We start from the raw sequence: 17,938 nt of genomic DNA on the forward strand, positions 1-17,938 counted from the left end.
GAGACCCCAACCATCCTCCTGCCCTCGGCAGGCACACAGCACGACCTCGAGGGGCCCCCTTCTGCATGCTCCCTCCACGAGCCTCTGAATGGGGCGTCCAGGGAGACAAAGGAAAACACAGACCACCAAGCCCTTTGTGACTAGAATCCCATTCTGGGAAGAGGCCTCTGGACTCAGAATCAAAGAGAAGTCAGACCCTGTCCTTTAGAAACTGCCCATCCTGTCCTTTTAACTCTCAGGCCACGTGGGCACGGGCTTGGCAGCCTCTGTTGTCCGCTCTGCAGTCACTGGCCCTGTTTCTCTAAGCATGTTGTTCGACGTGCTTTTGACACCAGGAACAAAAATGTTGTTATGCCAGTTCAAGGAGATCTGGGTTTGCGTGGGGTCCATGCATGTGGGGAGGTGTGTAAGGATGCTGTGAGTCCCCAGGAAAGGCCCGGCTCTGGGGTGCCAGGAAGCCCGGGCGGGCCTGGCTCTCCTGCCCTGTGTGACCAGTGCCTTCCCTTTGCCTCTCTTCCAAGGACTGCTCTTCCTTAGTCATCCTGTGGGTGACCTCGCATGGTCAGCCCAGGACGGAGTCCCCATGACCGTGCGCTCACCCAACTGCCACCAACTCCTGCTTGCTCCCTACAAGGTCTTATGAGGAAGGGTGATGGGGTACCGGACAGACGGTCATGGGTCAGGCCGTGGGGACCGGGAGGGGCCACCAGGAGCCAGGGCTGCCCATCTAGGGCTGCAGGGAGTGTGCTGGGCAGCCAGTTGGTTGGTATAGATTGGCTCTACCGTCGCTGGGTCTCGTGCCTAAGTCCCCACCTGGAAGGACAGGCCCAGAGGACACCTGTCAGAAAGGTGCCCTGACCAGCCGGCATGGGCAGAGCCCCGGGTCCCACATCCTGGGCTGCCCGACAGGAATGGGTCAAGGCTGGTCCCAGCTGTGAGCCGAGCCAGAAAGTCCTGTCCACTAGTGTGTGTTCCAGTACGCCTGTCTCTCTTCCTTGTCTGCATGGACTGTGGATCGGTGCCACGAAGCAGCGGGACCGTCCTGCTGTGAGCTTGGGAGTCCCCTCCCCCACCTCCGTGTTTGCCTTTCTGGAGTCAAGGTAGCTCCCTCCCCAAGACACAGTTAAGCAGAGGACCTGGGTTAGATGCTCCTTCAAGCTCTGGAAATCCCACAGGTGGTAAATTGGAAGTCCTGCAGAAACAAAATCAGGTGCCCAACAAAATGGGGCAAAGTCATCTGGGGCGCTTGGCAATTCGGAGCCACTGGAGACTTACACCCCAAAGCGTAGGCTTCCAGAGCCGGCAGGAACCATAAGTGTCGTGGGCATGGAGGTGGCTGGCGTCGAGGTTTGCGTTAAAGCGTCGTGTCCCACATGAGGCCGTCAGACACCTGCCCTCCCGTGTCGCGCCTCACGGCCCTGACAGCAGGTGTGGCCGAAGCGATCAATGGCATTTACAGAGTGGCAGACTGGGGCTCCAAGTGGTTACGGTCTTCCCCGGGGGGGTGGGCTGCTGTGAAAGGGGAGCTGGTGGACAGAAGGAGTAGCTCGTGGGGACGAGCACTGGCTTCCCGCTCCCACTGCTCCTGACCCAGCTGTCGCTGGAAGGAGGCTGGTCTGAATGTAGACACTGAATGACCAGGGGGTCCAGGTGCTGTGGCCAGGTGTATGCACTGGGCGGGGTGCCCATGATGTGACCCTGACCGCCACCGGCTGGTGGGGCCTGTGGGGGCCTCTCTGGCTCCGACCCCAGCGTGGGGCTGGGCTTGTGGCCCGCACCCGTCCTCAGTTATCAGTTATGAAGCGACAGGAAGGTTCCAGACGCTGAAGTTCCCACGGACATTCCGGGGCCACAGCTGAACAAGAAGCAAGATCAGCATCCAGCAGATGAGAGGCCCCCTGACTCCTCGTGTTTCTCTGTCTCGCTCTCCTGTCCTGGCGCCGGCAGTCAAACCACACAAGAGCCCGGGAGCCCGGCCGTGCTGACCTGGGAGCGTAGCCCTCACTGCCTCCAGCTGGGTGGAAACACACGATTTTTGCTTCTCCGCCAACTTGCTGCCTGCATGTCCCCCTTCCACGTTTCATGTTACCAACACTTGGTTTTGGCACCTCTTTGCTGGATAAAGGATTTGCACAATGATTCGGCATGTGAACAAAAAGCCATGTGGCCCCCTGGCAAGGCTGCCTGGGGGTCTGCCGGGCCGAGCAAGCCTTTCCCAGAGCCAGGAACACCTGAGATAAATTGGGGAGCATCTCGGGCCGCCGGTGGGGAACATCAGGGTCCCAGCGCGGCCGCCGCCTTCGGGGGACACCCGCCACTGTGCCCCCGCCTCTCACCTGCTTGGCCCTGCTGAGGGCGTGTTCACTAAGGCACAAGCGCAGCTCTCACGCAGATGGAAAGTGACCCCATGCCAGAGTCGTCGTTTGCTGAGTGAGGGAACTAGTAAGATGTTACAACAAGCTCAGAAGAGAAATCAGAGAACCGCGCGCAGGAAAGGAATCCCGAGACGGATCTAGCGGTGGACGCCACATGACCTCCCGGCGGACACACAGCGCCAGCCCTTCTGTGTTCCAGATTTCCTCACAGCCTGCGGGCCGGCTGTCAGAAATAATCTCAGAGGAGGGTTCTTCTGGCTCACGAACAAGGCTGGCCCGGCTGGATTTGGCCGGATCGTTGGCAGGGGGCAGCGAGAGCGCCGGTGTGCCGCTGGGCCTGCCCGAGCTCACCTTGCTGGGCAGTACTCACAGACAGGGGTGAAACCGCTGCGGACGACCCACAGTAAATGCCCCGTGTCCCCTGTAATGTCCCCTGCAATGCATTCCCATCCTCCGAGCGCAGGCTTGGCGATCCCACGGAGTCGTCTGTGTTTCAGCCACAAGGAATTATGGTCTGAATACCGTCTGAGCGAGGCCATCAGAACCCTGTCCCCAGGAGCCTGCCCCTCGGCGCGGAGCTTGCGTGCGTCCTCCTCTCCAGGGCTCCAAGGTGGCCCCTCCTGGCGGAGCCACAGACTGGCCCGTAGCTGATGGCAGAGTCTTGGGGCAGGTGTCGGGGGGAACAGAGCCTTCTGCTGCCCGTTTCTGCCCGTTCCATGGAAGATAAACTTGCACAAAGACGCCGGTGCAGGGTCACAGAGGTGAGAGGCAGGGCGTCAGGGGTCCCCCAGGCGCCCCGGTTCCCACACTGCCACCCCAACTGCTCCAGTCGGAAAGCCCCCACCCGCGAGCCGGCTGCTCTGGGCAAAGTCCGAGGAGTGCTCCCTGTCTTGAGAGGATGGCGCCTCCTTCAGTCAAGCCTCCCAGAGCCCGCGGCGAAGCTGCTGTCCCGGAGGAAGCCGGAGCGGAGTCAGCTCGGGGATGAGCCCCCACCGTGAACGCCGCGGGCTGGCACGGACCCCACTGGCCGTGGAGAGCCTTTGTGCACGTGTGCCCCTCAGGGGCGGCCACGCTGTAAAGGTGTCGCATCGGCCCTGACCAGCTGGTCTGAGGCAGCCAGAGGGACCCAGCTGCGGCCGGGCAGGGAGGAGCCACCCCTCTGCCGGGAGGGACCCCACACGTTTGGTGCTGATCCGGGAGCCTGGTGAACATAAGATGCGGGTTCCCAGGGCCCAGCCCAGACCCTCGGCTTCGGAATCCTCTTGTCGGGGCCCGGAAGTCGGCACTGTCTCGCCTGGACACAACTTCGCGGAGCTTCTCCTCGGCAGGGCCCAGGGAGAGAGGTGACTCCCTTCCCTCTGCGAGCCTCGTCCTCTGCCCACCCCTGCCCTTCACGCACACAAACTGCACCACGTGGAAGTGAGCTTCTCGAAGGTTCAAGATGAGAAAGTCAGAAGTAGAGCCGTGCCAGTGGGTGGATGGCCAGGACCCCAGCCCCAGCCCTCCCACCTCTCACCTCCCATGGCACAGCCGGGAAAGCTGAGGCAGGAATATGGCACTCAGGCCTGAGCTGGGGATGCTGGGGACACACCATCGTGAGAAATCAGGCCCGGCACACACTCAGATAAAGGCAAGACTCCTCCGCAGGGGTGGGGAGGCTCTGTCCTGCAGCCAGGAGTGGGGAGAGGGGCGTCCAGAAAGGGGAGCGGCGGCACCGAGCCAGGGCCCAGGGAGGGGCTCCATGGCCCAGAGTGAAGGCGGGACAGGCGCCTGGCGAGGCCCCAGGCGGGAAGGGACAAATCCTCGGACCTCACGCACCCGGCGAAGGAAGTGGACCAGCTCGTGGGGCGCTTGCACAGCGGAAATCTCTGCACAGGAAAGAGGCATGAATGGGTCTGAGCACCAGGGCTGGGAGCTGGGGGGGACCAGGAGCGGGGACCAGCACAGGGGCCGCTGCAGGATCCCAGGCTGAGCCTGGTCGGCAGCGGGCACCAGGTGCACAGGGTGGACCACCGATGCCATCACTGCAGGTGCAGATATGGTGGAGAGAAGGCGAGCCGGCTCGGTCTCAGCGCGGCCGGGCCAGCAGCATGCAGGAAGTTGGTCATGGGAAGGCTGGGTGTATGGGGGAAAATAGTCACTGTCCCCATAGAGGGATATCCTCAGGGTCTTAGATGAGAAAGCAGGGCTCTGGGCACTGGAAGATGCCCACCCTTCCCAGGCCTGCTTCTCGCCCACGCAGGGATGAGGGAAGGGGGCAGTCAGCCAGGGAAAATGTGGAAGGACACCGTCTGCTGGGGTGGAAACGGGGACTGTGGTGTGGGCTCTCCATCAGCCATGGAGATCAGACCCGTTGCTGTACTTGAAGCCCCCTCCCAGGGAGGGATTCGGAGCAGAGACTCACCGTCGGGAGCCCCAGCACCGAAGACGCCGATGCAAACATGTTTCTCTCCCGTCCCCAGAACTGGACCCCCAGGCGAAGTGCACCTGCCTGCACTCTTTTGTTTTTACCGTGGAGCCGCCAGTTCACTTTGGATTTTTCCCATTGTGATGCCCCCTAGGATCTAGTCCGACAGCCTCAGCCCCCGAAGTCCATAAAGGCTATTTTTTGAAGCCAATGACCTTTTTAACAAGATATTTTGGGGGGTCCTGGGTGGCTCGGTCGGTGGAGCATTTGACTCTTGATTTTGGCTCAGGTCATGATCTCGGGGTTGTGAGATCGAGCCCCACGACGAGCTCCGCGCTCAGCAGGGAGGCTGCTTGAGATTCTCTCTCCCTCTGCCCCTCCCCCACTTGCACATGTGCATGCACTCTCTCTCTCTCTAAAATAAATAAAAATAAATCTTTTAAAATAACAAAAAATAAATTAAAAAAACAGAGAGATTTTTTTTGTTTTTTACGTAATGGTCCCAGGACCCATTGGCGACTCCCCGCGGTAGGGTGTCATGAAGCCGAGGGTGTCGGTCTGTGCGGCAGACGCCACCAATGGTGGCCATGTGGCAGCTCCGTCCCGGGCGGGTGTGTCTCATGGGTGAAAGCGTTCCCTTCACGACCGCTTTCGGGAAACAAAAGAAGGAAGGTTTCACAGTCCGTACAGATGGACTCAGTGGAAAGACCTACGAGTGGCATTCCCGTGCCCATGGTCACGTCGTCTCTTTGTGCGATGAGCCTGCAGGTTGGGCCGCACGGCGAGCCCGGGGCCCTGACGTCGCCATGGACAGCAGTTGCCCTCACGGCCTGTGGCTTGTCTCCTGCAGGTGGTCTTCAGCAAGTACTGCAACTCCAGCGACATCATGGACCTGTTCTGCATCGCCACTGGCCTGCCCCGGTGAGTGGCCTGGACCGCCCCCCCCCCCCCGCAGGGCACCCCCGCTGGCAGGGGCCGATTCCCCTGGGGAGGGAGGGAGAGCTGCCGGGTCTGAGGGGTGACAGGTGTGCCAGGGCCCATGGGCTCACCTCGCACTGGGGGCCCTTTCTGACCCATGAGTGACACCCCCCAGGTGTCCCCTGCCTGCCGACGGGCACCGCGCGGTGCACGTGGGAGACCGCTGGGTGGAATTAGGCAGAAAGCACCCTCTCAAAAGGTTTTTTCTTGCCTTTTATGAATTTATTTGCTTTTGAAGAAAGGACAAGGAAGGGTGGTTGTGTTTTGGCTTTGGTCCCCCAGCCCCAGATGGTCCAGTAGGTGCAGGGGTGGGGGTGCCTCAGAGCAGTGTTTGGGAAGACAGATCTTCAGAAAGTAGTTGAAAAGACCAACTCGCCGTTGGCCGACCTCAGCACCCCTCTGTCTCATCCCCACCGTCTCCAATTCCCACTTCACATTCTTTAAAAACGGACAGAGCACTTGGAATTACGCACGGCCACCCGTGTGTGTGCAAATGCAGTGCCGTGTCTCGGGGCCGCACGGACCCCGGTACCCATGCGGTTGTCCCCTCGGGCGCAGGGACACTGATGCGGCCTGTCTTCCAGGAACACGACCATCTCCCTGCTGACCGCGGACGACGCCATGGTGTCCATCGACCCCACCATGCCCGCCAATTCAGAACGGTAAGCGGCGGCCTCAGCCGCTTGGGGCTTTCATGGCCTCTTTGACACTTCTCTACACACACGGGACAGCTCCACGGTTGTCCTCTTAATTTACTGCTGTAGGAAAATCCGAACTTAAACCAAAGATGGGGTGAGGCTGGGAGGGTCCTTTGCAGACCAGTCACTTCCCAAGATAATCACAGGTGCAGGCACACTCAGGGGCCCTTCTGAGGGCTCACTCTCAACAAGAGTCCTCTAAGGAGACACAGAGGGGGAAACTGAGGCCCAGAAGGCCAGCGAGGAGCAGTGGAGCCAGGCCCCAGGGCCGTGCACTGACTGCCCCCTGTCCTGCTCCGGAGGGTTCCCTGACCACGGCCCTGGGGGTGTTGTGTTTACCACTGGGCTGGATCCTGGTGCTGACCTGGGGCTGCCTGACGGACTCCTCTGCACAGGAGACCAGGGAGCCTGGGGGCCCCAGGAGCCAGACCTGGAGAGGCCTGGCAAGGGAAAAGGGCGTTTGCAAACATACGTAAAATCAGCAACACCCAAGTCTTGTGACTGGAGGAAGGACAAGGCCTCCGAGCAGGAGCCCCTCCCCTCCCTGGGAAGCCCTTGCGCCCAGCAGCCTGCCGAGGCCCTCGTGGCCCCCACTTCACATCTGTGGCTGGGCCAGGCCAGGGAGCAGGGCCCGTGGGGGGTACCCCTCAAGACCCCCCGTCTGTTGCTCCTGCTTCTCACTGAATATCTGCTCTGAGGGGCATTTGTGAATCTGGCCATTGGGGCGTCCCAGCTGACGGAGCCCCATGGGCCTTTCCAAACGTGGGCAGACCCCTCTCATGCCCCAGCGGCTGGAGGACCCATGGAAGTATTTGGGATCCCTGCGATGGGGTGGTCTGAGACCCTCGCTGTAGGTCCCCAGATGGTTCCCCCGACCCAAGGTGTGTGCACACCTGCTCTCCCTCCGGCCCCAAGGCCGCCAGCCTGTCAGCCATGCCCCCCCCCCCGGGCTGGGTACAGGACTCCCCAGACCCTGGCAGGGGTGCAGACGCTCCTGAGCACAGCCCAGGCTTCAGTGCAAGAAGCCAGACAAGCCCCGTGGGAGGCACAAAGTCGTCACGAGTCTCCCCAGCCACACCATCCCTTGGGCTCTGTGGTCTGTGGCGGGCACTGTCCTCCGCGCACCCAGAGCCTCCACCAGGCCTCGCCGCCAGCTGTGCCCATCGGTGTTCCCAGATCTTGTCCATCAGAGCTTCTGCCCCATGCCCTCTGGCTCTGATTATCAGCTCGGGCCTCCCCAGAAGGAGCAGGGCTGACCGGCTCCCCAGTGAGTCCAGTGAGATCCTTATAAATCACGGCACTCACTCCAGCCAGACCAGATGGCGCTTCAGAAGTGAGGTCTTGAGCGACCAGTCACCCCTGACGTCCACAAGGTCAGGCTGGACATTTCACTCCAAGCAGGGCCTCGTCCACGCACAGTGTGACCTGTTCTCTGAGCAAAACTGTGTCTGCTTTGCACTTTATGCCAGGGGCTGTCAGCAGGGGCGGTTTTGTCCCCCTGGGCACCCGGGCTATATCTGGAGACAGGCTGGCAGCCACGGACAGGGGAGCGCTGCTGACATGCGGCATCCGGAGACCAGGGCTGCTGCTTCCCACCCTATTGCGTGCGGAACGGCCCCAACACACAGACTCACTGCCCCAAATGCCAGGGGTGCCAAGGTTGAGAAGCCCCCTCGGCGTTTTCTCTTCACAGAGCCATTGGTTATCCGCTCAAAGGTCACCAGCTCCGTGGAGGCTGCCCCTTCTCCCTCCCTGTCTCTGCCCCCAGGTTCTGACTCTCTGTCTGGGCTGGGACCCAGAATTGGCTTTCCTCTGGGTTCACAGGTGGTAGTGGTGATGCTGGGCGGGACCCCTCCTCCCCCTTTAGTCCCTCTGCCCCCTCCGTTGATGGGACCTCCTCGCTCTCCACTGGCTTCCCTGCCACCACTGTCTGCTTCCCACGCTCTGCCCCGGGGAGGCGGGTGCGTCCTGCTTGGCCCTGCACCCATCCCCCTTCCCAGGTCACGTCCCAGCGGCCCCCAGCAAGGCCCTGTCTGCTCTGGGTCTCTCCGTTCCCACTGCCTGGGGTCCCGTCCATTCTAGCATAACCAGTCCCGCTAACCCAGTGACTTGCAGCCCAGCCGAGGAGTAAAACCAGCAGGGATCTTCACAAAGGCGCTGATGCCCAGACCCCGGCTGGGACCCGTTCATTGTGGCATTTTGAGGGAGTGTTTAAAGCTCACCGGGCAAGGGCCACTAGTGGAAAGTGTGGAAAACTTAGGAAAGTGCTCTGGACCCCGGGGTGGTGCTCACCCGAGGGTCGTGCCCACGGGACACAGGGTCTTCCCTCCTCGGGAAGTGCTGGATAAATCTTGTTTCTGCCTCGCGAGCAGCAGTCGGGCCACCGTGCCTGTGGTCGGGCTTTCTCTCTAGCCTCTGCCACTTCTGAAGACGTTCACTGCCCCCAGCCTGGCCTTGTCCCCCACTTGTCCCCCCGGCCACAGATGGGGGAGCCATCTCGTGGGAAGAGGCTGGCATCGTCCGCCACGCATGGCTCTCCCTGTTCACGCTCACAGGAGAGGCATTCCGGAGTCTCCGTTCCAAATTCCAAGGGCTCAACCCTGACCACCTGGGTCCTGATCGGAAGTGGGGTCCCAGTGGCCCATGCCTTAGGCCTACCCTTCTGGGCTCACTTCAAACCAAATATCATGACCTTCTGATTCTTCCTTCAAAATACTTCCCCCCCCCAACGCCTGCTTCAGACGGTCTCGGCCAGCCTCTGGTTTAGACCATCACATCTCCTGGGCTTCACGGTGCGCTCCGGGTCCACGCCTCCGGTGCCCCTCAGCCGAGCCCTGGGCACCGTCCAGGAGACCTGGCCCCACTCACAGCTTCATCCCAGCACTCCCCAGCACGGCGGTCTCCAGGGGCCCACTGGCCACGGGACTTTGTCCAGATTCCTTCATCTGGAACACGCAGCCCAGATCCACCTTAAAACACGTCTCCAAGTCCGCTGACCTGCCAGAGTCCCGACACCAGCCTGAGCGCTCCCCACCTCAGGGCACCGTCCGAATTCCAGGCCTTCTCTGCCGACCCCACGGCCAGGAGACCACTGGAGATTCCCTGACCCTTCCTCGGCTGCCCGGCCATTCTGTCACCTCAGCGAATGTTCACACCAGCCTTTTAAATAACCTGAAACGTATTTACGTAAGTCAGAGGGGCTGCCATCCAACAACAGGCCAGGGGGCTTCCGCTCTTTGGGAGCTGGTAGGAAGGATCATGGACGACGGCTCAGCCCTGAGTCCCCACGACCGACCAGCATACACAGACGCAGCCCACCTTCATTCAGGGGATGCCGTCTGGTCCCAGTGCTCCTTTCTGGACGGGGGAACATTTCGGATCCCAGGCGTCCAGCTGACAAGGTGTTGCTTCTGGACAGTTCTACCCCTTCCATGTCCAACACCACTGCTACAAGACCCTCATCCAAGGAGAGAAACAGACGCTGTGGCACGTGAGGAAAAGTCTGAGGAGCTCAGCGAGACGCCGAGGCCGACGGTGCCGGGAGGATGCAGGGGGATGTCCGACCCCCAGCTCCACACTGAGCGCTGCTCTTGAGGCCGTGAGCATTGCCGCTCGCCGAGGGCCCTCCTCACCAGGCCCTGCTCCAGCCCGTGCAGGGTGATGCCGCCATGTGCCACCTGCACTCCGCGTGGGCTGCCCCCCAAACCCACACGGATTTGAAACAAGGTGTTACCCGATCGGCCAAACCCAGATACCATCATGACACAGTCTCTAGGGAGATGAACCCCTCGTTCCAGAAGACCTTCGGAAGCAGGGCCTACCCTGCGCGAGAGCAGATCCTCCCAGCGGCGGGGTGAAGGTGAGGACCCGCTTCTCGACGCCCTGCCCCGGAAGGAGCCCTCGTGGAGCCGCCCGTCCATCATCCAGGACAACTGCGCCATCCGGTTTTTAGTGCAGACTTCAGTCGTGGTTTTGGTTGTCAGAGTTTTCCACGGGGCCTGTTAACTGTTAAGCCCAGGTAACCCCATCAACCGCGGTTCCCAGTCGGGTGTGTAGACGCCCCTCCAGATTTTCTGTGCTCCTCCTCTGTTAGTCCGTGACGTGCTCGGTCCGCCCACCGTTCCCTCAGGTCAGCACTTGCACACTTACCCCCCTCTTTGGCCACTGACTGACACCCCACGGCACAGTGAATAGACCCCCGTCCCTGCTGACTGCGGCCCTTCGCCTTTCAAACAGTGCGGTGATGCCCGTCCTTTCAGGGCGTAGTTGCACACGGACTGTCGGATCCCTGAGGACAGGAGCATTTTGTCCTGTTCACGGCTCTGTCACCCGTACCTGATCCCAGAGAGCACTTGTGACAAACTGATTGAACGAACAAATGGACAAACAGATGACATGGACAAATGGCCTGTGAAGGTGTCCCCACGGGCCACCGTTTCATCTGATACCCTTGTTCCCAAATTCATGGGCTGAGTCAGAGGACTGCAGACCCTCCCATTAACCAGTCCCGCCAGGACCGCGGAGGTGCGCGCTCCCGCCGGCGACCTGTGCCGTCTGTCTCCCTGGGCCCCGGCAGCCCGCTTGCTAGCAGGTGTTGAAATTCTGCTCAACTACTGGCTAAAAAACGGCATCTCTCTGGAGGAGCCTTTCTTAAAAACTGTTAGCCGCTGTTGCATTTTCCTGCTTCTTGACCTCTCTTCCGTGGCCCGGTTGTCTCTCCCTCCCCCTCTGCCGTAGGTCCCCGTGTGTCGGGGCAAACACTGTCCCATCCCTCTGGGCCTCGGGATGACTGGGATGGCATCACCAAGGGGCTAGTGCATGTCCAGCCGAGGAACCGGCCCCATCTTCTCTCGTGCACCTGCGAGACGCGGTCGCCATGAGCTCGAGCCGGGCAAGGGACAGAGAGGGACAGACAGCCTCCCGCCTCAGCCGGGCTTCGGGGGGACTCGGGCAGCTCTGGTGGCCTTTGCCGCTCCCAGTGGCCTCCCGCACCCGAGCAGCAGTGGTACTGATCACAAAATGTGCTCAGTTCACCAAATGTGAACATCACAGAGGAAGTTCCTCATTTCAATGATGTATTTAAAGTATTTGGAATTCTTCCGAATGAGGGAGCTCAGAACAGCCAAAAAAAAAAACTAATTTCGGGGGGGAGGGGGAGAAAAACCCTAATCCACTGAATTCTAATTTATCCCGAGCGGCTTATCTCTCATAGCAGACGCGCCGAGAACACCTTGACGGCATCTCACGGCAGAACTGTCTTCTCTCTTGCAGCACTCCCTACAAAGTGAGACCCGTGGCCGTCAAGCAACTGTCCGGTAAGGCCCTGCTATCATTTTTAAAATTAAAAGAAAAAAAGAAGGCTCCAGGCTGCCCCTGTGATTGAATATATATTAGGTAAGCATTTGAGTCTCAAACCCTGCACTGTTACAGAATCCAAAGCCCTATCTTAGACTCCACCCTCGGCAGTCCCCCCGGGGGCCTCCCTCCCCTGCGGTCCCTACCGGCTCAGCAGACACTGGGTGACGTTCCACGCGCGTCACCCTGGACGCTGGGCCTGTCCTGCTCGCTCAGACCGTGAGCCGCAAGGGTGAGCCATCTGCAGCCCCCAGGATGCTTCCCGTACTCAGTGGTGTTGTTTCGGTAAAACCCATTTCCTTTTGGATCTTGTATCTCTCTTATTTTTGTATGATTCATGCATCATAAAATGGTCCCATTTCAGTGTAGATTTTGATGAGCTTTGAAACATGTATCCCCCTCGTGACTGTTGACCATTCTCAAGACACAGGACGTGTATCTTCTGTGCCCCTTCCCGGGGGACGCCCTCCCTCGACCCCTGCTCTCTGTCAGCAGCTGACCCGCCTTCTGACACTGCAGATTTCTGTGTCCCAGAGGGCTGTGCGAGTCACGCAGCGCGCGTACTCCTTTCTGACCCAGCCGGACGTCGGACACTTGTCTGTGTGCTGGGCGTCCCAGTACCTCATTCCTTTTTGTTGCCAGGAAGCGTCCCGCGGTGAGGCCGGACCACAGTGTGACTACCCACCCACCTGTTAAAGGACTCCCGGGTGATTTCCAGTCTGCGGCCTCTATGAATAAGGCTGCTATAAGCGTTCCAGGACATGCCTCTGTGGGGGCACATATTCTCAGTTCTCTTGGATTGAACGGGATTGTATTTGTTTCCCTTAAAAAAAAAAGCAAAAACCGCCAATCTGTTTTTTCCAAAGCGGCAGCACCATTCTGCAGTCCCGCCCACGGTGTGTGCTCCCCGTCTGCACTTGGAACTGTCCACCCTGTAATGCGAACCGTTCTAAGGGGCGTGTGGTGAGACTGTACTGGGTCTGAACTGGTGTTTCCCTAGTGACTAACGATGAGGAAAGCCTTTACTAACCGGTCATAAATCTTCTTCCGTGATCTGTCGCAGTCGTCGAGACTTGCTTCCCTTACTGTGGAGTAGTGAGCGCTCCTGATCCATCGGCCACACCCCGTTAGTCACACGGGTCTTGTGAATATTTTCTCCCCGCCTGACTCACTGTTTCATCTTCCTACTAGAGCTTTTCAGTGAGAAGAAGTGTTAAATTCTGATTTAGGCCCCGATGATCCATTTTGTTCTTTCACAGTTTTGCACTGGGTGCCCTAGCTAAGCAATCCTAGCTCATCCCCTACCTGTGGGGTCCGCTGCCATGCTTTCTTCTAAAAGTTTTGGTTTTTTAGCTTGTACGTTTAGGTCTGTGATCTGTTTCAAGTTGACTTTTGTGTATGGCCTAAACCAGATGTTGAGGTTTATTTTCCTTTTTAAATTAATTTAAAAGTTAGTTATTTATATTATATTATAAATTATAAATATTTATAATATTTATAATTTATAAATTTATATATATTATATATAATAACATAAAATTATATATAAATTATTATATTTATAAATTATACTATATTTATATTATAAAGTTATTTATATTATAAAGAAGTTAATTTAATTTTGATTTTTTTATAAGAATGAAGGCTATGGAACAGAATTCCGAAGCCACCTGTCAGGTGCTGGGAGGTGGGAATGAGGCACCGAGGCGTCTGGGCCTTTTCTCATCTTGAAAGTGACGGTGTTTCCATGTGGGCACTGGTTGCTTTAAATATTCTTTGATGCTTGAGTACCTCTTTGAAAACTCTTCATTCAATCCCCTTCATGGTAGATGTTAGAATAAAGTAGGAGTTCTAACTTTTTCTAGGAAGAAAATTCCTTTTAACGTAAAAGGTACTTGAGCCCATGACTTGGTAATAAATGTGATTTTTTTTTTAACATCGTTATTAACTAAACCCCATACTTTATTCGGATTTCACCAGTTTTTGTCCTGGTGTCTTTTTCCGCTCCAGCATCTGAGCCATGGTCCAGCCGTCATGCACTCATCGATGGGTTTTCCCGGTTAGCCCTGGTCTCGCAGGCACCCAGACCCCCCATGTTTGGCCTCAGAGCATCTGTAGAATGTCTCCCAGCCTGGGTTTGTCTGATGTTTTCCTCATGCTCAGCCCAGGGGTATGGATTTGGGGAAAGAAGGAGGGGGTCCAGGATATCCTCTTGACTCACTGGCCTCTCCACTGTGAAGTTACTGTTTTTCCCCTTCCTTACTCTATTCTTTGGAAGGCATTGCTCAGTCCAGCTCACCTTCAAGTGCGGGAGAAAAGGACTGACGTTCATTCTCTCTGTGTGGATATCCACTTGCTCCAGAACATTTGTCGAAAAGGTAGTTCTTTCCCCCAGTGAATTATCATGACATCCTCGTCAAAACTCAGTCGACCACGTATGGATTAGTCTTTCCCTGGACTCGCCGTCCTATTTCATCAACTGACTACACGTCTGTGCTCCAACCCCTGCCACGCTATCTTGGTTACTGTACATTCACCGTAAGTCATGAAACCAGCAAACGCAAGTCCTCTGATTTCTTTCTTCTCTTTCAAAAATGTTTTACTTATTGCAGGTTCCTTTTATTTTCAAATAAATTTTAGAATCCATCCATCAATTGCTACCAAAAAAAAAAAAAAGTCTGCTGGGACTTTGAAATTGTACTGAGTACGTAGAAACGCTTCAAAAAGAATTACTATCTATAGTGTTGAGTCTTCTGATTAATGAGTGTGGTATCTCTCGATTTATTTAGGTTTCTCTTAATATCTCTCAATATATTATAGTTGTTAAGGTAAAGTTCTTGAACAGATGTTGATAAATTCATCATTAAGTGTTTAATATTTGTAATGCTATTGTCAATGGATTTTTAGGTCAATTCCCAGCAGTCTTTAGTTTATAAAAATGTAATTGGCTTTGTGTATTGACTTAACTAAATTCACTTTAGCAGCAGATCTAGTGCCTTTTTGTAGATTTCCTATGATTTTCTACATCTGCAAATAGAGAATTGCTTCTTCCTTCTGGATCTGGATGTCTTTTGGTTCTTCTGTTTCTTTTTGTCAGCTTGTGCTTTGTGCATTTTCTATTCCTGTTATTGGGTGCATACTTACTTAGGATTGTTGTATCTCCTTAATGGGTCAGTCCCTTTATCCTTAGGAAAAATGTGGCCTTTATCCTTGGTTATTCTTTGTTTGAATATCTCCTTATCTCCTGTTAATACAGCTACCCAGGCTTTCTTAGGCTTGGTGCTCACATGTTATACTCTTTCCATCCTTTTACTTTGAATGTAACTGTGTCTCTGTTATTTGAAGCATGTTTCTTATTGGCAGCATTTATCAATTTTGGCAATTTCAGCCTTTCAATTGGAGCTGGTAAACCATGTATAAGAAACATAATCATAGATACAGTTGGGTTAAATATACTACTCATTTTGTTTATTTCATTCTTTTTTTTAACTTTTTCTCTCTTTTCCTGTATCTTTTGGATATTGAGCATTTTTTTCTCCACTCTCAGTCTCTGAGCTGTCCTTCATTTTATTTTTTCTTGGCTGCTCTGGGTTTCGCAAACTGTATCACTGACATATCACAAATTATATTACGCCACCCCTCGATGATGTGGGGTCTTAGAGCAGAGTGCTGGCGTTTCTCCCCACCCAGTGCTCTATGTCATAGATTTTACTTCTGTGCTACATATGTTTTAAGCCCCATCATCTACTGTGAATCATTTGTTGCTTTCAACAGTCAATCATATTTCTTCTACATTTCTTTGATAGATCCATGTGTGCATTTTTTGCATACTGTTCATCATCTGGATTTTGTTTTCTCCCATTAAAGAGTGTGGGTTCTGTCCTGGCAGGCAGTTAAGTTATTTACAAATCAGTTTCATGTCTTTGAGACCCGTTTTTAGGCTTTGCTAGGACAGTTACCGAGGACCCTTACTCCAGGGATAGCTCAGTCCTATTGCTAAAGGTGTGATGCTTCTGGGGTCTCCCTCGAACTCCTGGAGATGAGCTTGGGGGATGTCAGGGGCTCATCATGTGGGACCTTGAAGGCCCATCAGGAGGCTACTACTCTAATTCCATTGGCAGAGGAGAGCATGGGGGCCAGGGGGGTGATGAGGAGTGGTCAGACTCTGGCGTGTTCTGGGGAAGACCCCAGCTTATTTTCTGACTGAGCAGACATGGGATATGAAAGAAAGGGGAGTTGGAGAAGCCTCCAGGGTCACTGAGAAGGAAAAGCACCTCCCACAAGGGAACAGGCTGAGGGTGTGGTGGCTTCTGGGAGAAGGGAGCTCACTTTGGGACATATTGGTGCAGTGTGGCTGTGGGCACCAGTGCTGAGAAGATGTGTCTGGACGAGCCTGCAGCTCCCTCTCCACTGTGATGTGCCATGGGACTGATGATGGTGATGATGGTGGCCGTGTTTGCAGCCAGGGCTCGTGAGCTCCCTGGATAGGGAGGGGCTCGCAGGAGGGACCCAGGACAGAGACCTGAGACCCAGAGCTCCGGCACAGGATTCCATCTGAAGAAGGACACTGGCCTCCTGTCACCATCCAGGACACAGGGGCCAGAATCATGAAGCCTTTGAGGAACAAAGAAGCAAAAGCAGACTGAGTGTGGGGCCGACCAGACAGGAATGAGCTTCAGGAAGGAAGACTGGGGGATGGGGCAGCTGTGCACAGATATTTACAAGGTGGTCACTGGAGGAGGGGATTTCTGTGTAACTTTGGGGCCCAACTTGGACTAGTGGAGGTGGGTTTGCGTTCCTTAAGGGAGAGAACCAGTGTGAGTGCACCTGGCTGTCTGGGGAACTCGGCCTCCGTAGGAGCTGGGATGAAGACATACGTTCTCTGCAGCCATAAGAAGTGGATTTCCTCCAAAGGTGTGCATCCCCTGGCATCGTGACCACCGCTGCATGGGGCAGGTCACCCTCACTCTGTGCACACTGACGGTCGGGCTAACCCCGCCTTGCCCTGGGTCTGGTGTATGAGGACCCTTTCTCTTCAGAAGCACTGGCATTCCAGGTTTTTCTTTTAGGGACAGACCCCCATGGCCCAAGGCTTCCTGAGACAAGTAAGGAAATAGAGTTCTCTCTTTCCCTCTGGAACTTTTTCTACAAATGTTAGCTTTTGGCTCTCTGCAGGGAAATGCCCCTCCATCACCCATGCATCAGCGCCCAGCCCAGCCTTGCTTCCCAAGCCCTGAGCGTGGCTGAAAGTAGCCCCCACGGTCCATGAATCAAGAGGCCACACTCACAATGGCAGGAAAAAGCAGCTCAAGAAAGGAAGTTGGAGCCTGGGGTCCAGACTTCCATGCAGCTACTGAGGTCCCTGGCCCTGGCCTGTCCTAGGGTCCCCGTCCTTCCCACTGACCCCACGTTTCAATAACTGCTCCTAACTTGTCCTAGCAGAGCCGTTCAATGCAGAAATGCCCCAGGGTCCTGCTGTTCTGTGACTTCAGTATTCAGAAACAAGAAAGTAAGGAGTATTGTGGAAAACATGACTTTTCATAGAAAAGAAGGGTCGAGGTCCTGGCCCAGGCCTCACACCCATGGCAGGTGCAGGGATGTGCTCGAGATCAAGGAACACCCACAGCAGAGAAGGATCGAGGAACAGGAATCGTAACGTCCCCATAAACAGGGAGCTTCTCTGTTTACCAAACACCTTGTTAGAGAAATACTCTCTTCGCCTCAGCATGGGAGACAACCACATAGATAGACCGGTTTCCTCTTTTATGGATGAAATAAAGTTAACAGCAACCGCGAAGACCACAGGATGGATCTTACGCTTCTCAGAACAAGGGTGCTGAGTCTTTTGAACAGCCTTGAACCACCCTGCAGTTTCACTGGATCTGAGCGGCTCAAACTCAAACGGCATTTTTCCAAATTATCAGATACATTGTTTTGGTGTCCAGCCAGTTACCATGTGCCCGCCCACGTGTCCCCTGCCCACAGGAGCCGGTGGAGGAGAACATGGAGAACGGCTTCAGCCTCCGTTAACCAGCATGATCTGAGCTGGAGGGGAAGGAGGGAAGGAGGGTCCTTGGAGCCGAAGCCGGGCCTCACCTGGGCTAAGCCTCCCTGAGCGCGGCACG

General features: G+C 55.8%; 1 protein-coding gene across 3 annotated transcripts in view; it reads left to right on the plus strand.

Annotated features, from left to right (window-relative positions):
• Positions 1 to 17,938, plus strand: part of PDE9A (phosphodiesterase 9A) — a 93,099-nt gene that overhangs the window by 23,516 nt on the left and 51,645 nt on the right. For all 3 annotated transcript variants that reach the window (XM_045774149.2, XM_045774151.2, XM_045774150.2), the window contains exons 2-4: positions 5,633 to 5,703; positions 6,345 to 6,422; positions 11,730 to 11,773. In XM_045774149.2, coding sequence (XP_045630105.2) covers positions 5,633 to 5,703; positions 6,345 to 6,422; positions 11,730 to 11,773 — 193 coding nt within the window. The remainder of the gene's footprint in view (positions 1 to 5,632; positions 5,704 to 6,344; positions 6,423 to 11,729; positions 11,774 to 17,938) is intronic.

The sequence above is a fragment of the Ursus americanus genome, chromosome 4 (genome assembly GCF_024610735.1).
Source record: "Ursus americanus isolate L20-20 chromosome 4, mUrsAme1.1.p, whole genome shotgun sequence".
Taxonomy (NCBI): domain Eukaryota; kingdom Metazoa; phylum Chordata; class Mammalia; order Carnivora; family Ursidae; genus Ursus; species Ursus americanus.